Below are 23,890 nucleotides of genomic sequence, written 5' to 3'. Positions count from 1 at the left end.
CGGGTTCATCCGAGAGAGCCCGATCCATCGATGCTCCTGCCGACGGGATGTTACGTTGGACATCGGGTATCTTGGCATCCCAGACTGGCCACATGCGAGTCGACGGGAGGGCTTGCAACCCCAGAGATTGAGTCGGATTCTTGCCCCATTGTCGCATCCGGTACATTGCTTACTGACCTAATCCGACCATTTCATAGTCTATTCTGCGCGCCGGCTCCATTACCGACGACGTTGGAATCTGATCTGCAGTCTTTATGTCTATTCCGAGGAGCCCTATCACAACGAGAAAACTACTGGATGTACTCATTGCTAGAAGTCGTTTATAAGGGGTACATCTCCCCACGAATCTAGTCATCAAGTGGATAGCAAACGGTAAGAAGGTGCTCTCCATCCCATCCTCTTTCGGCCACCGTCTACGCGCTAATTGAAGTACACACCACCAACATCTCGCAACACCCTCTGTAGAGAGCGGACAAACGACTCCAACGAGGATGTCTGCAATCGGAAGTGCTCGATAATAGAAACACTTGGCAACAATGTGACAAATGGGTGTCGATGCTGTCACAGAGAGGTCATGGACTATGGATTGGTCTAGACTACCTCAAGTGCCGCTGGTTCCTCAACCTCGAATCATACGAAAAGCGCGAATGTCACCTTCAAATTTCTCTTGTTCTAGCAAAATACCGTGAACTTTCTTTCACTCTTCAACAAGGTCTTACCAAAGATCTTTCAAGTGGACACTACAGAATCTTGCATGTTTCTTACGTGATCTTTGTTTTCCATGCTACGAATCTAGCGAATTCGGCTCTCACTTTTTTGAGCAACAATGGCGAGACTCACGGGGTCCTGGAAGACCCTGTTGCCCCTTGCGCTTCTGGGAGGACAGGGTTTTGCGCAATCATGTCTTGATGCCATCAACGACGGCCAGGTCGACGCCTGTGTATGCAACGAGCTCGAATACGTCGTCAGCTACGTCGCCTACGTGGCGCTCTCGACATCGCTTACATCCAACTGCGAAGCGCTACCGACTTCGACACTGAAGATATCCACATCTTCATACACTTCAGTATCGGATCCCTCAGGGAACTCATCATCGGACGCATATGGGAATGGAGGGACTTATACGGATAGGGGCAGCTTCGCTCAGGCGACTGCTGGGGGCAATTTCCTGCCCAGGAGACAACTTCCGTCTGGCGCGTCGTCTTTCGATTTCCGACTACCGTACTACACGATAACGAGGTCCGGAACAGCTTCGGCAACCCCGATTACGGTGTCGAGCTTCAACAACTTCACGAGCCTTTTCACATCAAACCCTATCTCGACGGCCCAGACTCTGGTAGTATCGACGCCAACCGCAGCCGCCTCCGATGACCGATCACTCGCCCGCGGCACAATCTGGGTTGCCATTCCGGATGGCAGGATTGACTATCCACCTCCTGTAACATCGACGGTGTACTGGAGTGGGAATGGCTCGCTTTCTGCTCCGTCAACGATCTCGACAATCCCGCCAAAGGCCGAGACTTATATCGTTGCCATTAACAGACCGGCCGACGCCTCTGCACAGAGCGACGTCCCTGCACAAAGTGACACCCCGTCGCAGAGTGATCCTCTCCCGCAAAGCAATGTTCCACAGAGCAATGCTCCCGCGCAGAGCAATGCCCCTCAGAGCAATGTCCCGCAGACTGATGCTCCCGCGCAGAGCAATGCTCCCACGCCTAGTGACGTTACCTTCCCGCAGAGCTACGATCCTGCGCAGAGCGACAGCCCCTTACCGCAGAGCAATGCGCCCGCGCCGACCGACCCGAGACCTTTCGTCACATCGGTTGTTCAGTACTCCGGCTCTGCCTCAGTCAACGGCCCGACGACAGTTAGCATCATTTCCCCGGACGGTGATCAGGCTGGAACAGTTGTGGTGGCAGTGCCCCCGATTGCTTCCGCCGGAGGAGGCTCACCTCCTTCATTCATCACGTCCGTGGTGCCGAACCAGTCGCCGTCTGAACCTGGCCCGGGAGGAGATGGCGTCAGTCAGCCCCTTTTCAACATTGGAACCGAGGGTTTGGTGGCTTCTCAGGTCACAACTGAGATTGAGTATACAGACTCCTTGGCTGCGACCGTGACCGTGACTAGGACGCTTGATGCGTTTGTTGCGACTCCCAGCGGAACCCAGCCTGGTACAGTCTTTGTCATTCAAGCGCCCTCAAACGCTGCCAACCCAGGTGCGGGAAGCACAGCGGGCACTGGTCCTGATGGTCAGCCCCTTGAAGCCTCTTTTGCACCTGGTTCAGGAGCAACGGCGAACCCGAACCCAGGAAGCCCTGCTGCTAGCAACGATCCTGTACGCGGGCCTGATGGAACTGGTGCGCCGGGCCCGAACGCGACCGGAGGCAGCGGAGCGGGTCAGAACCCCGGACAATCTGGATTGCCGCCATCCGGCCCCCAAGCTTCCCCCGCGGCTACGCCCGGCGGATCATCTCCGGGAGGCCCTGGTGATGTGGTTCAACCCGGTCTCTATGTGACCTCTGAGATCCAGTACACGGGAACTCTTCAACTCCCAGGACGTGTGACAATCTCTTCGATTGCCCCGCAAGGCACAGCTCTGGGTACGATCATCGTCGCTGTTCCTCCCGGCCAGGCTTCAGCCGGTGGCTCTGCCGGTCCTTCGAATGGTGCTCTCCCGAACAACCAGTCACCGGCTGGTCAGCCAAACAACGCAGACCCAACAGCCTTCTTCAACACTTTGGCAGCACCTGGCGCGACAGCTGCTACTGGAGCTGGAAATGCTGGTTCGGGAGCATCAGCTCCTGTCAACGGCGGAACTCCTGGTGCTCCAGCAGCAACCGAACCTGCAACTGGACAGCCGCTGACAAACCCCGATGTCTTGTCCGCGGCAGCCTACATCACATCAACCGTCACTTCCCCTGGTCTTAGTGTTCCGAGAACTACCATCGCGACTATTGCGCCTCAGGACTCCCGACCGGGAGTGTTCGTTGTTGCGGTCCCGAATAACCCAGTCAGCTCTGGAGGCTCAGTCGTACCCCAGTCTAATGCCCCTGGTGCGCAAGCCCCTGGACAAACTGTTCTGCCTCAGACCATTCAGCCCCAAGGGGCTGCCTCATCAGCTGGAGCTCAGTCGAACGTTCCCGGGGCTCAGTCCAACGTTCCTGGGGCCCAATCCAATGTTCCTGGAGCCCAGTCTAATGTTCCCGGTACACAAGCTCCTGGAGTAACCGTTCAGCCTCAAAGCATTCAGCCTCAAGGAGCTGCTTCTTCAGCTGCGCAGGGCAGTGGACCAGGACAAGCTGCGTCTCAGGGCGGTGTCAATCCCGGTGCGACAGCAGCGACTCCGGGTGCCAACACCGTCCCGGGAGCCGGAGATCCCTTGGCTCAGGGAATTGTTACTGTCACCTCGACTGTCTTGTTTACGGGGCCGGGTCAGATTACTGCCCCGACAGCAATCTCTACGATTCCAGCCAACGGTAATAGCCCGCCGACTGTTATTCAGGCAATTCCTGATCTCTTCGTAACTGTCACCATCACCGTTACTGCAGCGGACCCGACTCTTCAGCCGACGGCTTTCTCTACGGTGCAACCAACAGGAAACACTCCGGGTACAGTCCTCGTAGCAGCGCCCGCCTCATTTGTCACATCACGAGTGCTCTTCACCGGCCCTGGTTCGATCTCAGCGGCCACCCCGATTTCGACGATCTTGCCTCAAGGGACTACGCCAGGAACAATCATCTTGGCGCAACCCTTCGTGAGCGTCACATCAACCAGGCCTGGCAGCACTGCTGGAACCGGACCAGCGGGCACGGTAACAGTCGTGACTACGATCTTCCCGTCCAACGGCCCTGCAACGGTCGTCTTTGCTGGGCCCGATCCGACGGCTCCCCTCTTCGGCTCCTTCGTGACATCTGTTGCGAGTGCCGCGAGCAACATTGCGCCTTCCGCTCTTGTTCCGGTGTCTACTGTCTTGCCACAAGGTTCAGTTCCCGGAACGATCGTGTTGGGACAATCCGCCGCGCAGACACAGCCTGCTCCAGCTAGCAGCGGAGGCGCATCGCCTGCTAACACCCCAGCAGGTGCAGGAACCTCACCAACGGCGTTGGCCAACTCCATCGCTAATGGTCAGTCCTCGCCTGCTGCTGGTGTTTCTCAAGCGGTGTCGTCGCCTGCTGGCGCTGCGACATCGCCACCGGCTTTGGCCAATTCCATTGCTAGTGGCCAGTCCTCGCCTGCCGCTGCTGCTTCGCAAGCTGTGCCATCATCATCTGCTCCGGGTATCCCGTTCACGGGGGCACAAGCTGCCTCACCGGGGGCCTCTGCCGCAAGCTCGCAAGTGCCTTTGGACAACTCTCTCGGAATAACTGGACCGACAACTCTTGCCACTGCTAACGTGGACCCCAACGATCCTAACGGTACTCGAGGTGGTAGAGGTCTCGTGACTCGTCTTATCACCTCGGCTGGTGTCACTGGATCCACGACTGTGTCTACCATTGTTCCCACGGACCCGCTGCTGGCAATCACAGTTGTGGTCATTGTACCGGCGCTTCAGCAACCTGCAACAACTACTCCCGCTACTTCCATTGATCCCAACGATCCTAACGGAACTCGTGGCGGTCGAGGTATCACAACTCGCTTCATTACCTCTTCAGGGGTCACCGGAACAACGACTGTCTCTACCATCACTCCGTCGGATCCGCTCCTGCAAATCACGGTTGTGGTTATTGTGCCAGCACTTCTGCAACCTGCGGCAACTACCCCGGCCATTTCGTCCGCCGACACAGGTGTACAGGGGGCCTCGCAGACATCTCCTGCTCCGGCCCAGTCGGCTACATCGGTCCCAGCAGCTGTATCATCCTTGCTCGTGGACCCGGCGATTCTATCTTCAGCTAGCTCTGTCCTAGGTCAATCGTTTGTTCCTACTCCGTCGAACTCGTCATTGCCTCAGTCTTCTGCCGTGCCATCTCCTGCGGCTCAGAGTTCCTCGGCTGGCCAGTCCAATGTGCAGCAGCCATCAAACACTCCCGCGGCTAGCTTGAGCGCTTCTCAACCCATTTCATCCCCTGTGGGAGGCACTCAAATTGGCTCGTCTAACGCTGCGAGCATCGCTCCTTCAAGCGATCCTGCTCTTGGACAGTCCTTTGTAAGCTCGGCTGGAGTTGGAACTTCGTCAGTTGACCCAGCCGCTTCATCGTCCGCATCTGGGGGACCAGGAACCTTTGTTGCTAGCACCTCAGGTCCCAGCGGTGTTGTTTCTGCTACGCCAGGCGTTTCTCAATCCGCATCTGTTGACCCGCAATCACTGGCATCCTCGTCAGGAGCACAAGCCTCCGGAGGGCCTTCGTCAAGCGTTTTCTCGTCAGGGGCTATTGGCTCTGTTTCGTTTTCGGGCTCTCCCCAAACCTCGACAGCAGCTCCTATCGTCTCCTCGTCAACATTCCTGACTACTTCAGGCGGCTCAACCTTCCTGACTACAGTGGTCCAGACTTCGAGTGAGATTCCGGAAAGCCAAGCATTCCAGTCAAGCGGCACTGCGGCGTCTAGCGCAAGTGATCCCGCCTCTGGGTCGCAGTCTGCTACTGCGAGCATCTCAGTCTCACAGTCTGAGCTCGCTTCGTCCTCCGGTACTGCCCAAGCATCTTCGAGCATTGGTTCCATCTCTTCGGACCCGGCCGTCTCCAGTCAATCTGCGGCAGAAAACCTGAGCTCCTCCGTGTCGATCTCAGACTTTGATATCTTCAGCTCGTCCTCAGCGCAAAGCCAGGCTAGCTCCGTGTCTGACCCGGCTGCCTCTAGCGGAACGCTTACTCAATCTTCCGCTGCTCTGAGCGACATTCCATCATTTGCGACCATCTCTCAGAGTGCCAGCCCTGCTTCGTCAACAGGCCTTTTGACGTCCTCCGCTGAAACTCAGTCTGGCTTGACCTCCAGCTCTGAGGCACTTGGAGCTTCGTTGATCTCTACGACTTTGACTTCCCTCATTACATCAGACGGAATCACTTCGGTTTCAACCACTGTCCTTACGACGGCGATTAGTGCTTCCCAGCCTACTGAGACAGCATCAGGCAACACCGTTTCCCCCAGTGCCTCCTCGGCTCTGAGCTCAACAGACCCAGACTTTGCATCGCTCACGTTGTCTACCGCCAGTTCTGACCCTGCGACTAGCAACTCGGCCACAGATGCTTCAGCGTCCTTGAGCGCGTCCACGGAGGCGAGCAGCGCTAGCTTTGAAACGTCAGCTTCTGATGCTTCCTCGTTCACGTTGTCCGACATTACCTCTGCTTCCCTCAGTAGTGAGGCCACTATTTCTGGCAGCACGGTTTCGGCCTCGGCCTCTGATACAGACACTGCCCTGTCGAATGTCTTCAGCAGCGCTTCGTCTTCGGAATCTGTGGTTATCACCGCAAGCACCGACTCTGCGGGCTCGTCAGCCACAACTTTCAGCTACACAGTCACCCCTGAGAGTATCACCACGGACTCGGCGTCGACCCTGTCTTCAGCCTTCTCTGATTCGAGCTCATTCAGCAGTGTCAGCGCCAGCGAGACAAACAGCGCAAGCACGACTGATACTTTCAGCGATGTCTTCCAATCCACGGCCAGCACAGATTCGGCCTCCTCGGAGAGTACCGGTTCCGCTAGTGAAAGCTTCACCAGCTTCGCTACATCTTCTGATGCGGCCAGTGCTACCAGCAACAGCGCTTTCACATCCGACCTTACGTCTTCATTTGGATCAACGTCAGTGGAGGAGGCTTCGTTCATCACAACAAGCGACGGGACCTCGACCTTCGTGACTTCGGTCTCGGTCTCAAGCCCCACGACTCAGTCATTCTCGGATGAGACATCAAGCGCTTTCTCAACCGAGTCATCAATCTCGGCGTCAGACCTGACCTCATCCGCGTTCACCACCGACTCGGCCTCCACTAACTCTGTGTCTGATCCTACTTCTGGCTCTTTCAGCTCCGAGTTCTCCTCAATCACCCCGACAACGTTGTCTTCTATCTCGGGCGAGTCCGCATCTTCCGTCTCAGTCTCCGACTCTTCGGCACTTGGCCAATCCCTGGTGTCCACGTCGAGTGATGAGACGGGCTCGGCAACTCAGTCCACGGCACAGACCTCGGCATCTTTCACCTTGCCGACGCTGACGTCCGTCACAGACTCGGCGTCTCTCTCCGAGTCCGACACGGCCTCCAGCTTCGTGACGCCCACGATCTCGTCAGAGAGCACCATCAGCACCGACTCAGATTCGTTCATCAGCACCACATCGGGACTGTCCACCACCGATAGTTTCTCGACTGAGTCGGCCTTGTCGACTGATAGCTTCTCAACCGGATCGGCCCTTACTTTTCAGTCTGGGTCTGTTTCATCCGCAAGTGAGTCCGGGTCGACTTCGCTGGACCTTGACACGTTGATTAGCACGACGAATTCCGGTGAGTCGACGATCTCTAGCGGCACAGAGACGCTATCGACCTTGAGCTCCGCTTTTACGACGGAGTCTACGGATTCGGCCTTCTCTAGCAGCACAGAATCGGTCTCTGGAGTCACCCCGGATCTCACAACGGCATCGACTGAGTCTGGTCTGTCAACAGCATCAACTGAGTCCGGGTTCTCAACAGCCTCAACGGAATCTGGTTTCTCGACTGCTTCAACTGAATCGGGAGCTTCGCAGACCTCCACAGTCTCAGATCCCACCATAACCATCAGCTTCATCACATCATTGGAGACTACCGACTCCGCAGGCTTCCAGTCTTTCACGACCTTCACCACCAGTTCAGAAGTGAGCGTCTCGGCGGACTCATCCGCGGCGACGCTTTCGAGTGACACTGAAAGCACATCTTTCACGTCGTTCTCTTCCGCCTCTGAAACTGACTCCGTCACCTCTCTCTCGTCCGACAGCGCGCTAAGCTCCTTCACAGACAGCAGCTCGTTCTCGGTGGAGACCACCTCTGGCAACACTGTGTCCAGTGAAAGCATCTCCAGCGACACGGCTTCCACCCAATCTGCCGTTTCGACAGGAAGCACTTCATCTGATTCTCTCCAGGACAGATCTCTGGAGTCAACATCCACGGACAGCGGTACCGAGTCGACTCTGTCTATTTCAACCGCATCTGGTGAGAGTTCAATCAGCTCGAGCGATGCTACCACGACATCAGGATTCACATCTAGTGAGACTGAGTCTTTCTCCACTCTGCCTAGTGCTTCCCCAGGCGCCACCACGAGTCTCTCGTCAGTTGAGACGGGCACCACCTCCAGCTTCTCTGCATCCGAGTCGGACATCACTTCAACCAGCCTGGACCCATCGACCGGTTCTACCACGCTGGCAAGCGAGACTATCAGTTCCGCAACCAGCCTGGAGTTTGATGGTCTGTCGTCTTCGACCGACTCTTTGTCTACTGGCTTTGTGAGCAGTGGCGATAGCACGATCTCCTCGTTTACAGACTCGGCCTCAGCCGATACCTCGTTCAGCTTGACAACATCGACTTTCGAGTCTTCAGGGTCCTTGACTGAGTCGGTCTTCACTCTTACCCCTAGCACAACGAGCAACTCCTTCAGCTCGGAGTCAATCGCCTCTGAGTCGAGTGAGAGCTTGACTAGCGACAGCGCTTCAATCACCGGTACCTCGGCGTCATTGACTGCCTCAAGTGAGACCGATACTACACTGTTTGACAGCTTCTCCCCGACCTCGACGGTCTCTGGAGAGAGCACGGCTTCCTCTGGAGACAGCACCTCGACTGAGAGCTTCTCAACAGAGAATGCGTCGACGGATAGTATCTCGACGGCTAGCATCTCAACCGACAGCATTTCCACCGATAGCGCTTCGACTGCTAGTATTTCTACCGATTCTATCTCAACAGACAGCATCTCGACCGCTAGCATTTCGACGGATTCTATCACAACCGATAGTGCTTCAACTGACAGCTTCTCAACCGCCAGCGTTTCCACCGATTCCATCTCCACCGACAGTGTTGCTACGGACAGTCTCACGACCGCGAGTGCATCGACGGATAGCATATCTTCTGACACTATCACAGCTAGCGCCACCTTCTCAACTGACACTGCTTCCACCGATAGCGCCTCTACGGACAGCGCCTCCACGGATAGCATCGACCCCCAGAGCCTTATTTCCACCGAGTCTGCTTCTTCCGACAGCAGCGCAACTGGCTTGACAACTCTCAGCGATGCTACTAGCACGACAGACTTCAGCGCGTCTCTCTCAACGGACTCCGTGACGAGCGCGTCGGACACCAGCGGTCTGACCACCGGAACTGAGTCGACAGACTCAGTAACGACTGCATCGGAGACCAGCGCGTTTACCACTGGAACCGAATCGACAGACTCGGTAACAAGCGCCTCAGATACCGCCAGCGGACTCACTACTGGCACCGAGTCGACAGACTCGATTACGACCGCATCAGAAACCAGCGCTCTTACCACTGAAACTGCGTCTACTGACTCTCTTTCTTCCTTGAGCACGGCTACAAGTGACTCCAGCCAGTCAGTCGAGAGTCAGATTTTCCAGACCGTATCCTCTGATAGCACCGCGTCGGCGTCGACCGCGACAGAGTCGGCTCTGTCTGACATCACAGCATCGGAGAGCACGGCGTCAGAAAGCACAGCAACTGACAGCGCCTCGACTCAGAGCACTTTCTCCGACAGCATTACGACCGACAGCACCGCAACGGATAGCACTGCTACGGAGAGCATCACTTCTCAGAGCACAGCATCAGACAGCGCCATTACTCAGAGTTTGTCGACTGAGAGCACCGGCACAGACAGCACAGCCAGCGAGACTGGAGCCACCTCTAGCAGCGAGACTGTGTTGACTGATGCTTTCACAACTGAGAGCACGGCTACCGATAGCATCTCAACTTTGAGCACGGAAACTCAGAGCACAGCTACCGACATTTCGGCAACCGACAGCATCTCGACCCAGAGCACCGCCTCAGATAGCACGGCTACCGACAGCTCCGCAACTGACATTTCAACACAGAGCACTGCTACAGAGAGCACCGCGACCGAGTCCGGAGCTTCCACTAGTAGCGAGTCAGTTCTGACTGATTCTCTTATCACTTCAGCAACCGACAGCATCTCGACCCAGAGCACGGGATCGGATAGCACAGCAACTGAGACTGGAATGTCCTCCAGCAGCGAGTCGGTTTTGACGGATTCCCTCATCACTTCGGCGACCGACAGCATCTCATCGCAGAGCACTGTTACAGATAGTACTGCTTCCGAGACAGGAGCCTCTACCACTAGCGAGTCTGTTCTCACTGATGCCTTCACTACTTCAGCAAGTGAGAGTACGGCCAGTGACAGCACGGCAAGTGATAGCACGGCATCAGGAATCACAGCAACGGACAGCACCGCAAGTGAGACTGGAGCATCGTCGAGCAGTGAGACTGTTCTCAGTGACGCCTTCACCACCTCAACTCAGGATTCGACATCCTTGTCCGAGAGCATCAGTGCTACGGTTGTCACTTCCGATGGTATTACAACCACGCTGTCAGACCTCACCACTGCCTCCACAGACAGTGCCGCGTCAGACAGTTCCTTGTCGACAGCTACCGACGCTTCTCAGACGGGCTCAGACATCTCCACCGCTAGCGAGACTACTGCATCTGGAGCCACGCCCTCAGACGCCACGGCCACATCATCGGGAGACATTCTCTCTGATCTTCTGTCGCTCAGCTCCACTGATTCCGCATCCTCAGCCAGCACTGCGTCAATCACAGATGGGGAGTCAACAACTCAGCCGACCATCAGCACTACGGAATCCGACTTCACAGCATCGTCCACAGGAATCACATCATCCAACGACCTTTCCAGCGCCTCAACTGATTCATCGACTGGGGTGACCTCGGCCGTCTCAACAGACTCAGAAATAGCGACTGCATCGGACGCTAGTATCTCATCTTCAGAGACTGCCTTGTCGAACGCATTCTCGTCTCCTACAAGCGACTCCGCGACTGCTTCCTCAACGGAGGATACCTCTTCGGCATTCACAGGAACGACATTGTCAGACGGCCTTTCAATCACTGCCACTGATTCGACGACCCAGGTTAGCACAACTGCCTCTTCCGACGGAGAGACAGCCACCGCCTCGGATGCCAGCATCTCCTCGTCCGACACTGTCTTGTCAGATGGGTTCTCTTCGACTACAGGTGATGCATCGACTGCGTCTGATGCCTCTTCGACAGCGACGGATCCAACGGGTGAGAGCACTACTCTTTCTGACACGCTCATCACCAGCGCCCCTTCAACTTCGGATACAGCAACCGCCAGCACTGCCGCCTCCTCGGACGACACAAGCGTGCTATCGGATGTGGTATCGTCCACTGACAGTCTGACGACGGATGGCGCAAGCTCGACGGAAGCCTCAGCGTCTTCCACGGACACCATCACTTCCGCCGATGCTACGGCAACGGACAGCTCTCGTGTGCTATCGGATCCGACAGCCTCATCTGACACTCTGACTTCAGCTTCAGCCACCTCCTCAGATGACGCTCTATCCAACATCTTGTCATCTACTGACGCTACTGCCACGTCGGACAGTAGCGCATCAGACACTGCCTCGGCGTCTGATACCGGCATCACCAGTTCGGCATCTCTCTCTGAGACGGACTCAGCTTCCATCACATCGGACGCTTCCAGCGTTACTTCTCTGGACTCTGAACTCTCAACGCAAGCCACCTCCACGGACTCGATCACTGGATTGTCCACCGACTCGGCTAGTGAAACATCTGCCACTGGAGCCACGTCCATCACCGATCCTGCATCGTCTGCTACCGGCGAACTTTCTATCGACCCTGATCTGCTCACTCAGGACAGCTCTACGGATTCACTCACGGCATCTACGACCGATTCAGCTAGTGACACAGCATCAACCGATGTTTCATCTGCCACTGACATCACGTCTGCGACCGACATCACGTCTGCCACCGACACTGCATCTTCCGCAACTGGCAGCATTTCCGTGGATCCTGATTTCCAGAGCCTCACCTCAACTGAAGGAGCGACATCCTCTGAGAGCGGCTCGACAGCCGACCCGACCTCCTCCGCATCTCTTACCGACAGTGCCATCTCCGCCAGCAGCACGTCGGAGACTGATAGTCTCTCGACTCAAGCGAGTACAACGGATGATTCTCAGTCATTGACTAGCGCTTTGAGCGATGCTCTTACATCGCTGGAGTCAACGGCATCAGTGTCAGCCAGCGGAACAGATTCAGCGAGCGCGACGGACCCTGCGACCGCAACGGACTCAGCCAGTGCAACTGACCCAGCCAGCGCAACGGACTCAGACACCGCCTTGCCAGCCAGCTTGACCTCGAGTGACGCAGCTTCAGCCACGAGCTCATCAGGCGAAAGCTCCACAGATATCTCAGCCTCAACTACTGAAACTCCATCGGAATCGTTGACAACTTCTGGAGATGCTAGCAGCTCCCTGGACACGGCATCGGCTACGGGAACCGCCTCAGCGACGAGCTCCGCTGACGAGGACATTCTGTCCTCACTTCTCAGCTCAACAGCATCTGACTCAATCACATCGTCAGACGCAGGAGCCTCAGCTACGACAGGTAGCACAGCATCCCTGACGACCGCTGAATCTTCCAACGATTTGTCGTCCGTTCTGAGCTCCACCTCTTCGCCCACCGCCTCTCTTCCCGTTGACACCCAGATTCTGGAGAGTACCACGTCCTCTTCCACCACCGATTTGGCATCCTCGGAGAGCGCAGCCGCATCTTCAGCTAGCTCTGCAGCCAGCGAGGCTTCCTCATCTCAGGCACAGTCGGCCTCCAGCTCCCAGGGCGCCAGCAGTATCGCTTCTTCAGCCGCCACGAGCGGTGCATCAGCTACAACTGCGCTCTTCGACACGATCTCGATTCCTTACACTGGATCAATCGGCGCTTCTGGTACTATCCCACTTACCACCTTCCTACCGACAGGTACAGGACGTGGAACAGTCGTCGTGGGCACGAACCCTGCAGCCTTCGTGACGTCCACCGTCAGCGGCGCCACATCGTTAAATGGAGCGGTGGAGATCGCAAGTCTCGTCACGGTCTCGACGATTCCCCCTATTGGAACCTTGCCTGGAGTCTTCATCGTGTCGCCTGTTCTTAGAGCACGCTTCCTGACCACGACGGTTCGGTACACGCCTACTGCAGGAGAGCAGATCACCGCACCAACAGTCCTGACATCGCTTGATCCCTCAGGAACTGCTCCGGGAATTATTGTCATTGCCGCCCCTGAGTCATTCTTCTCAACGACGGACGCGGCTACATCGGCTGCCACAACAGATCCATCAGTCAGTGACGCCAGCACCGACGCATCAGCGTTGCCCTCGTCACTGCCTGCGACACCCAGTCAGACGGCATCAACCTCACTGGATTTGGACATTCTTTCCTCAACTTCTGCTGACTCGCCAACCTCTGCCTCGGCCTCGGAAGACCCAACGGCTACCTTCTCAGGCTCAGCTGGCGAGAGCTCGCTCGTCGCTACACCGACATCGGATGCCACGGGAACTAGCTCCGATCCTTCTTCAGCCACAGCTTCTGGAGACGCAACATCCTCGGACGCTCTACCCGCTAGTCTCACGAGCCTCTTGTCGTCTGCCACCGATGTTGCCTCAGAGAGCCAGGCCACTACAGGCTCTGGCTCTTCAGTCGCTTCCCCTTCGGCTTCCATCAGCTCGGATGATGACTTGACCTCCAGCACCGCCTTCTCTAGCGCTTCTAACGGGGCGACCGGATCATCTGTCATAGCTAGCAGCTCAACAGACTCTGCCCTCGGTCAAGAGACCGTAAGCTCATCTGCGGGCGCTACCACGTCCAACGAGGGTTCCTCGGCAGGCTTGACAAGCAACGTTTCACCGACAGCTTCCGTGTCCGGTGATACCACTGAAGCCACGCCTGGTAGCACATCTATTCCCGAGACTTCGGCCGCATCAACCGCCTCGGCCGGCGCTACGAGCGAGGCTTCTCAGGCATCAAGCGGTAGCAGTGCCCAGGATACCGCGGCTCAGTCAAGCATCGATCCTCTTGGTGCCACCCTGCTGCCAACGTCGTCTGGCGCAGCTTCATCGTCAGTTGCTTCAGCAGACGCGTCCAGCACTTCGGCAGAGGTCACAAGCCAAGACACCGTCAGCTCTGCTGCAACCACTGCGGCCACGGGTGCGCAGTCCGCGAGCGCTTCAAGCGTTGTGGGAACCTCCACCGACGCCGCCGTCACCGCAAGCAGCGCACAGGAGACCTCCCAAACAGGCGCGGCCAGCTCTGCAGTCTCATCGAGTGCAGCAGCTTCATCTGCTTCAGAGAGCGCCGACGATCAGATCTTCAGCTCCACGGCCATCTCATCCGGCGGGCCCATCTCTTCGACGGCAACTGTGGTGCCCACCTCCGCCTCGGCCGATCCTCAAAGCCTTACAGCATCCGCAAGTTCATCCGAGGGCAGTCTCATCCCGTCAAGCACGCAGGCCACTGTGGGCTCGGGTACGAGCACATCGCCGGCCATTGAGTCAACTAGCTCCCAGGAGTCTGCCATTCAGTCCAGCTCAGCTGAGCCTACGGTCGCATCTTCCCTTGGTGCTAGCTCCAGCGTGATCCAGTCTCCATCTTCGGAGATTGCAAGCTCTTCAGCCGCGCTGTCCAGCGCAGCGGCATTATCTGCTCAGGCCAGCTCGTCCTCGAGCGAGCTCGTGGAGTCAAACATCTTGGGCTCCTCGCAGCAGTCGACAGCCGTCGCTTCTACTTCAAGCAACGGTGCCATCTCTGCGTCCAGCCCGGCGGCATCTATCGCTGAGCCATCCGCTTCAGCTACATCAGCTGCGGTCTCCTCAGCTATTTCGTCATCTAGCATTCCGGCCTCCAGCATTCCTGCTTCAGTCAGCTCCTCCGTCGTCGCCTCATCTCCAGAGCTTGACACCATTATCCCCAGTTCGACAGCTGCTGTATCAAGCTCCCAGGCTGCGTCATCAAGCTCTCTGGCTGCGAGCTCCTCGGCAGCTACCTCTGCCCAGAGTTCTGCTGCTTCCAGCTTGGCTTCATCAAACGCTGCGGTCTCCAGCTTCGCTATCTCGAGCGCACCGGCTACGTCTTCAGAAACAGGCCTCGACAACATCCTGTCCTCGTCAAGCTTGCTCGGGGCTTCAAGCTCCGCTGTTATCTCTTCTGCACAGGCTTCCTCATCACCTGCAGTTTCGGCCAGCGCAGCTCCCTCGGCCGTCTCTTCGGTCTTGTCTTCAGCTGCTTCTTCAGCCGCCTCTTCAGCAGCCGCATCAGCTGCCTCGTCTGTCGCCTCGTCCAGCATCGCATCCAGCGACCCGGCAAGTGCTCAGGCAAGCAGCTCCGCTGGTGGTCCCTCAAGCAGTCTTACCGGCCTTGACAACATCTTGTCTAGTTCCTCGACTGCTGCTCCCGCAGTTTCGTCTAGTTCAGCTGCCGCATCGACATCTTCTTCTGCGGCGGCTTCCTCTGCGGCAGCCTCCTCTGCGGCATCATCTGCACCCGCAAGCAGCGCAGCTGCCAGCTCATCAGCCATCTCTTCAGCTGCATCGTCGGCCGCATCTTCGGCCGCAGCCTCAGCCAGCAGCTCTGCTGCCAATCCTTCAAGTAGCATCTCTGGCCTAGACAACATCTTATCTAGTTCCTCCACCGCCGCCCCCGCAGCTTCATCAACCGCGGCCTCGCCAGTGGCCTCATCCTCATCACCAGCTGCACAAGCCAGCAGCGCGGCACCAAGCGCCTCGGCCAGCGCCTCTGCTGCCTCATCAGCTGCTTCAGCAGCGGTGTCTTCAGCTAGCAGATCAAGCAGTTCGGCCGTTGCTCAAGCCAGCAGTTCAGCTGCCAACCCTTCGAGTAGCCTCTCAGGCCTTGACAACGTCTTGGCCAGTTCGACGACTTCTTCTGTCCGATCATCATCTGCGCCTGCCTCGGCAGCGGCATCTTCTTCAGCGCAGCCCCCTGCTGCCTCAAGCTCCGCTGCTGCATCATCCGCAGCAGCACCAGCAGCTTCATCATCCTCGGCGGTGCGGTCCTCCTCTGCAGCCGCAGCTCAAAGTAGCCCTGCATCTCCGTCAGTCAACGCGGCCTACGTCACATCGCAAGTGTTCAGCGCCGGTATCACCGCCCCTACGACCATATTAACTGTCGCGCCGCAAGGAAGTGTCGCTGGTACATACATTGTCGCCCAGCCAGCGCTTTTCGTCACCTCCCAAGTGTTTAGTGCTGACATCACCGCCCCTACGACCGTCGCAACTGTCGCGCCGCAAGGCACTGCTGCTGGTACATATGTTGTCGCCCAGCCTGCGCTCTTCGTTACATCACAATTGTTCAGCGCCGGTCTTACCGCCACCTCAACAATCTCAACCATCGCACCACAAGGCAGCGCTCCTGGCACTTACATCGTGGCTCAGCCGGCGCTGTTCGTCACTTCCCAGGTGATCAGTGCGGGCATCACCGCCCCCACCACCATCTCAACTATTGCGCCGCAGGGTAGTGCTGCCGGTACGTATGTCGTGGCCCAGCCCGCGTTGTTCGTCACTTCACAGGTTTTCAGCGCCGGTATCACTGCTACCTCAACAATCTCGACTGTTGCGCCACAGGGTACCGCTCCTGGCACTTATATCGTAGCCCAGCCTGCTCTCTTCGTCACGTCTCGGGTGATCAGCGCTGGCATCACCGCTCCCTCCACGATCTCAACTATCGCACCGCAGGGCAGTGCTGCTGGTACGTATGTCGTAGTCCAGCCTGCGCTCTTCGTCACTTCTCAGGTTCTCTACACCGGAGGTGATCCAGCTGTGACCGCTCCAACCGCGATCTCGACGATTGCACCATCAGGAACGGCACCAGGTACTGTGATCATCGCCTCTCCTGGATCTTACGTCACTTCACGAGTCCTGTACACTGGAACGAACACAGCAGTCACAGGACCAACTCGAATCTCGACCATTCTTCCGTCAGGATCAGTGGCTGGAACAATCATTGAGGCCGATCCCGCTTCGTACATCACCACGACAGTACAGTACAGTGGTCCCAGCACTCTGATTGGTCCCGTTGCAATTTCCACCATCGCCCCTACTGGAGTCGGCGCTCCTGGAACGATCATCGTTGCAACACCCGCAGCAGTCTTCGTAACCTCTCAGGTTGCCTACAGTGGCACAGCAGCTATCACGGCTCCGACCACAATCTCGACTATTGCTCCGGTTGGCACCAATGCAGGAACTTATATCGTGGCGAACCCGGCCCTTTTCGTCACTTCTCAGGTGGCGTATAGTGGCACAGCTCCCATCACAGCACCTACAACGATAGCAACTATTCCAGCAGTCGGCACAAATCCAGGCACTTACATCGTGGCGACCCAGGCAGCCCTTTTTGTCACCTCGCAGGTTGCGTATAGTGGTACGGCAGCTATTACAGCTCCAACCACGATCTCGACAGTTGCTCCTGTTGGCACGAACGCAGGCACCTTCATTGTCGCCAACCCGGCTCTCTTCGTTACTTCCCAGGTTGCCTACACAGGTACGGCTGCGATCACAGCACCAACTACCATCTCAACCATCGCCCCTGTCGGTACGAACGCAGGCACTTACGTGGTTGCTGCTCGCTTCATCACCTCTGCGGTGGTATACAGCGGCTCAAGCTCGATCACTGGCCCTGTCCCAGTCGCGACTGTCCAACCAAGTGGCACGGCTCCGGGAGTTGTCGTGGTTGCTTATCCGGCTTTGTTCGTCACCTCGAATCAGGCGTACTCAGGAACTATTCCTATCACCGGCCCAACAACTATCACGACGATTGCTCAGCAAGGTACTGTTCCAGGCACCGTGGTCGTGGCAACCCCGGCACAGCAGGCCTCTTACGTCACCTCAACCCTCTTCCTCACTGCAGCTAATGCTGCCTCGACGACAATCACGACAATTGCACCAGCTGGTACGGCGCCTGGTACCGTTGTTGTCGGTCTTCCGGCTCTCTTCGTGACGGTCGTCGGCCCGTACAGTGGCACGGCTACGCCAACTGGCTTCACGACAGTTTCCATTGTTCAGCCATCAGGAACCGTGCCGGGCACTGTGTATGTCCAAACGCCTACGTCGGCATCTGCTGTGGCAGCATCAAGCACGCCTGTCCTCGGCCAAAGCTTAGTGGCCAGCTCAACAGCAGCCGCAGTCGCTTCATCCAGCAGTCTATCAACCCTGGTAACCAGAGCTGTCACTTCTTCCTCGTCTCCAGCCGCGGCAGCTGTTTCTTCTTCCTCCTCTGCCGCTGCACAGGGTCAGTCATTGGTAGCTTCATCTTCAGCAGCTGCGGTCGCTTCGTCTTCGAGATCGTCAACAAGCTCCGCCGCCGCGGCGACTGCAACTTCTTCATCTGCAGCAGCAGCGGTGGCGTCGTCGTCCTCTTCGGCGCTATCTGCAAGAGCTGTCTCATCGTCTCTGTCAAGCTCCGCTAACGCAGCGTCTTCGTCAAGTAGAGCCGCTAGCAGTAGCAGCAGCAGTAGCTCCAGCGTCAGATCTACGTCTACCTCATCATCCAGTCGCTCGGTAGCATCAGCCACGGCGGGAGCCGCATTCTCTTGCCCCACAACTGGATACTTAGTTCAAAGCTCCAGTAGTGTGACCTTGTACTCTATCAACCTTGCCAATGGTGCTCAGACAGTAGTCACGAGCAACCTCGGCGGCGATAACACTCGCAACATCAACGCCCTTGGTTACAACTCTCGAGAGGATTACATGTACGCCATCTCTCAGCCCAACTCTGGAACGAGCGACTACCGCCTCATCCGTATCCTTGGCAACGGCAACACGACAACGGTGACTACATTTACTCAGGCTTCTAAGCTGTACCAGTCTCCCTTCAACGCCGGAGATGTTGACCAAAATGGTCAGTTCTGGATTTCAACCAGCGGTATCGACTGGTACCAGTACGACTTCTTGCCTGGTTCGGCCACGTACGGAAGACTGGTCGGATCAGGACTGGTTGACGGCGGAGCCGATGGGTACACCGTGGGAGACTGGAGTGTTGTTCCTGGAAGCGGAGGTGGAGATCTTTGGACAATTGGTGTCAAGAACTTCAACTGCGTCCTCATGAGATGGAGTCGCACCACTAAGGACTGGACCATCGGACAGAGCCTGGGCGCTTTGACCGGAGTCACGTCCGGAACCGCACCATTCTGGGGTGCTACCTACGCTACGACTGACGGATACCTCTACGCCGTTGAGAACAACTCTGGACAGGTCTGGAGAATCGACGTCGACGGATCATCTCCTCCGGTCCAACAGACGAGCGTGCCGTCTACGAGCAGGAATGATGGAGCCAGATGTTTGGACTCGGGAAGTGTCTAAGGATTTATGATAACATGTCTTAGTTGATTTCTTTTGTACTCGACTCCACATCGTGGAAGTCCTCCACTCGGGCAGAATACTTGACTGCCATTGAACATTAAAACATTAGTCTTAATCATAATAGTAATACCATTTTCATTTCAATATTATTCTCCGTCGAGTACGGGTGCACTGGCGTGAGACGACTTCATGACTCGGCTAGTTCATGAAAGAGAGGAATGCAAATTGGGCATCTTCGAATGACTCCACCCAAGTCGGAGGTTTTGTTGGTTTATTCGCCTACTTGATCTATTGTCGAGTTGAGTGGCGACCTCGAGCCTAAGCTCCCACCTAATGCTGCCGTGTATGCAAGATGCCAAGCTAAGCTCTGTCCATCCAAGTTGGTACTATTGACCGACTGACTCTTCATAAAGTTGTAGCTCTCAACCGCACCAGCCTTGTCAGCAATGGCGAGATTCACGTAGACGTGGCCGACGAATCCGTCCCCGGAAAGCGCGCCGCTTTTGTTTCCTGCAAAGTACTGATCCCACTCTTCACGCACAAAAGACGGCTTGCGAACGTATGCGCTGCTCGGCACGATTGGGAGCATGTGGATACCCTGGATGAAGCTGGTCTTGTCGCCGAAGTAGGTCGTGTGGTTGACCTTTCGATCCCACAGAATCCCCGTTACTCGGTTGTCAATGAACTTCTCCGGCTGAACCTTGTTGTCGCTGGCTAGAAGGAAGTATGACTGCAAGCTGCGAGCTGTGACAGCCAGCTGGAGGTTTCCGCGTGCCTCGAGAGCCGCGTCGCCAATGGTGCGCCCCCACATCTTTATGGCGTAGGTTGAAAAGGCATCTTCCGCAGAGGACTCCTGATCCTTGCCATCAGGAGCCTCAAGAACGCCACGAGCCCAGCTATGCCCGTGGAACCAGTCGAAAGAGCGCGAGAACGGGAAGTACGGATCTTCCGACGAGGGGTTGGACCAGTCTCTGATCAAGTTGTTGACCCAGATCGTGTTCACGGAGTCGTTTTTCTTGAGCCATGATGGGTTGAGATGCCCTATGATTGCGGCCGTGTAAACGTAGTATCCGTAGTGAAAATTGTGGTCGTTGTAGTAGGTGTTCCCGAAGTCGATTGAGGAGTCATTATTTCCGTACGATCCAGAGGAGACCAGGCCCTTCCAGACGTTGTCGTAGTAAAGGGGGTTTGGCTCGAGGTTGTTGACGTATCTGTCAAAGGCTGCCTCGAGCTTGACCAGTGCGTCCTGTGTGTACGACCTGTCTCCGGCGATGCTGTTGACCGCATAGAGAGCCCTAGCGTATTTCGAGAATGCGATGCCGGCATAATATTTGGAAGTCAGATTGGTGATGGCAATGGCATCCAAATTAAGCTCCAGCTTCCCAGCGGCAACAATCTCGTCTTTGGCCTCGGTAGATACGGTGCCGCCTCTTGCTTCCCTAGATCCAACAGAGCCCAGACGTGGCGACCAAGGATCGAATCCCATGTCTGTCGGAAGATCCGGCTCTATCATCGTGAACGAGTCCCCAAAAGTCGCAGTTGCAATGCCCTTTGTCGTACTCGCCAGCTGGAGGTCAGTGAGGCCTCTGGCGGTTTTGCTGTCGAAAGATTTGACATGGTGCGGCAGAGCGAACATGAGCAGAGGGATGGTCTTGTCGCCACCCTTCTTCCAGGCAAATGTGTACGATCCCGTTCTGCCTGATACCGATCCTTTCATTTCCCCCCCGATGGGGTAGACTCCCGCGGCTTGGCCGAAAATACGAGCGCCGGCCTTGCCTTTTGGGTTCCTCGCGACTTGCACACTCCCTGTGAAGTTACCAGGTCCCACGATAGTTCCGTTGTTGGCCATGGTAAGTTTAGGCGTCTGGGAGCCGCGGCTTGGATTGACATAGATGAGCCACTCAACCGGTTGCCCATTGTCGCTCACCCAAGTTCTCCAACCGGGTGCTCCAAGCCCACGCGAGTCGTCCTCTACTCTGGTGAGGTCCAAAAACCCTCTTTGTGACTGGATCAGGACGGTAGCACCGTGGTAAACTCCTGTCACGAATGCCATGCCTTGTACCAGGGGAAATGACACAATAGGCTCGGCTCCTTTCCTCGGCGCCAAGTTGACATTGACAGCAAAAGACGTTAGGGAGTCCGTTGTCAAGACGGTCCCATTCTGCAGCTCGCGTGCGGATAGCGCAATGGACTGTTTGAACAGCGGATCCTCGAAGGATTTGGCCGGGTCGCCGGAGCCGTAGATGAAGTCCTCCCGGCTCGTATGAGAAATTGAGAGTCCATGACCCTGCTTAACCGTATCGTTAGACCACCATACTGAGTATGGATGTGTCCATGTAGCGTTGTCCTGATTGCTGGCAAAGAAGTTGGCGTAGAATTTGTTGGTCTGAATTGGTCCGTCATGGCGCACGCCCACGGGCTTTTGGGGGTGATCGTCTCTAGTTGGGACCAAGATGGGCCGATCGTTAGAAATGGGCTGAAAAATGTTGACTGCCCGTCCTCTTCCCAAGTTTGAGGAGTCCGTGGCATTTTCGGGCGCCAAGATCGATGCTTGCCGCCTGTGCTGATGCCGTGGCGAATGGTGAGGGTAGACTGCTTGTATCAACGCCAGAATGGCGAGGACAAAGATGGAATGCATTTTCGGAAAAGACAGACTCAACGACACAGCAAGTGTGAACGTATGGCAGAGGCACAGGCAGCAGCATCGACCAAAATTGAATGGGACGCGTGAAAAGGGGTGGCCATGGTTCAAATACTGAGATCTCAAAAGTAAAAAGAGAATTTTGTTGTTTCGTTGTTTCAATTGAGGGGGCGATGAGGGGATTCTCCAGCTTCTTCAGGGGATTTTGAGTTTATCATCATCTTAAATCTCATGCATTGCTACGTTGAGATCCTAGGCAAACTCAAATCTGAGTTCGGATCGTTGCTTGGTCTTTCCTCTTCATTTATTTCATATGGGGGTCGTTTCATCGGGGTTAATCGACGCGCCGGCTGCCTGCCGGCCCCTCCGAGAAGCTGTGCTAACCCCTATTCAGTACAACGATATCCTCGTCACAAATACTGTTCTCAACACAGCCAAAATGACTCTAGAAATTGAATTCGACATTATCAACGGAGTGTTCCTCGGAGCGAGGTTGCAAAGTCACAAGTGCGTAGTTCGAAGAGCATGATATTTGTGTCTGCACTTCGTCTCATTCAACAACCACAGCCTGGATTTGTAGTGTCGCGCTTTACGCATGTTGAAAGAGTGGCGGAGGCGCCTGCGAGGTCTTGGATGCAAAGAAGCATCAGCAACCGTCACATACCCTCACGTAATCTGCATATCCGAGCTTGTGTCACTACCATCTACAAAGTGCATATCTCAGGAACAACACGTCAATAATCGTACCTTAGATAAGTGACAATTTATATTTGAACCGATTCAGCCCTGATCCCAATCTCAAAGGCTATGCTCCTTCATTGCGCCGCTAAATGTTCTTGTAAATATGGAATGCAAGCTATTTGAATACTTGAATATTTGCAGTTGACCCCATGCCAGCGAAGATCCTCTCTATTCCCATCATCGACCCGTTATCGTTGTTTCAAGGCGCGCACATTCGTCATGCCACCCGCACACAGAGGCTGTGAGATTACCGCTGATTCGCCTGCGGAACAGTGGTAAACACTGCCGTACCCACCACAGGCGACCATGACCATGGCGTCGGCCGAGCCAGCCTGGAGCGTAAAGCGATCCGCGTTGTGAGTGACGGAAGCTCCGTTGCTACAATCGTAGAAGTTGTTCGGCTTGAGGGTGCAGTATTCAATTATGTCGTAATCGTTCGGCTTGCCGCTGAAAGAGCCCTGGGCACAAGTCGCGAGGGTTTGGTCAGAGAGCAGGGCCACGACTAAGACGGCGGAGCAAGAAAACTGCATGTTGGCTGGGCGTGATCGGGGTTAAGATAGAGAGATGAGTCTACATGCCATGTCCACGTTAATTTGCTGTCCGAATTTGCTTGAGGTCTGTTGGGACGCATACTTACTCTGCTGAGATGGAAGGCCGGAACTGATTGCGTGGTGACTGGGATTCCATCAGTAGAGGTTGCCGTGCAAAAGCAGAGTATTTATCCTAAAGTTCCGGTGGAGGTTCCTTGCACCCATGCTGCTCGGAACCACTGGGAAGTAGACAGGTTAGAGGGACTCATCTCGCGAGGCACTACGGATATTGAAACCTTAATCAGTCTCAGAGTGCACTATAATATATGACACCAGTTTCTACACCTTGGCATCTAATTATACGACATGCTTACTTGTAAGACCGGGTTTTGTCTAGGTGCGATAATAAGCCACAATCCACGTGATTTCAGTCATGTAGGTACTTGTAGACCAAACCTTAGGGCTCACATGTAGCTGATGCATCTACGATAACGCCCATATCGCCGAATGACTGCGTCGTCTTATGAGCGTTGCAAGGAGTGCGTATGCCCAAAGGCACATCCTAACGAGATCTCCCCAAGTACTTGTGCCGCATCATATCCTTTACTATACACGATAATACTCTCTTAATATGCAGAGTGAGATCAAAAT

At 55.8% G+C, this 23,890-nt stretch overlaps 2 protein-coding genes across 2 annotated transcripts; one reads left to right on the top strand and one right to left on the bottom strand.

The window, feature by feature from the left end:
* Positions 1–826: 826 nt before the first annotated feature.
* COL26b_011456 (uncharacterized protein) lies at positions 827–19,327 on the top strand (the record flags this gene model as incomplete). Its single annotated transcript, XM_053184123.1, has 7 exons — positions 827–14,927; positions 14,957–15,344; positions 15,429–15,602; positions 15,660–15,778; positions 15,861–18,057; positions 18,129–18,406; positions 18,582–19,327. 7 exons carry the CDS (start codon positions 827–829, stop codon positions 19,325–19,327), a joined length of 18,003 nt encoding a protein of 6,000 aa, XP_053031899.1.
* Positions 19,328–19,346: 19 nt separating this feature from the next.
* On the bottom strand, positions 19,347–23,239 carry COL26b_011455 (uncharacterized protein; the record flags this gene model as incomplete). Its single annotated transcript, XM_053184122.1, has 4 exons — positions 19,347–19,411; positions 19,730–21,578; positions 21,645–21,765; positions 22,944–23,239. The coding sequence occupies 4 exons, from the start codon at positions 23,237–23,239 to the stop codon at positions 19,347–19,349; spliced, it is 2,331 nt and encodes a 776-aa protein (XP_053031898.1).
* Between the last annotated feature and the right edge of the window lie 651 nt (positions 23,240–23,890).

This window comes from Colletotrichum chrysophilum, assembly GCF_026319265.1.
Source record: "Colletotrichum chrysophilum strain AFK26 chromosome Unknown scaffold_141, whole genome shotgun sequence".
In the NCBI taxonomy this organism is placed as follows: domain Eukaryota; kingdom Fungi; phylum Ascomycota; class Sordariomycetes; order Glomerellales; family Glomerellaceae; genus Colletotrichum; species Colletotrichum chrysophilum.
This window is presented reverse-complemented; position numbering and strand designations above follow the sequence as displayed.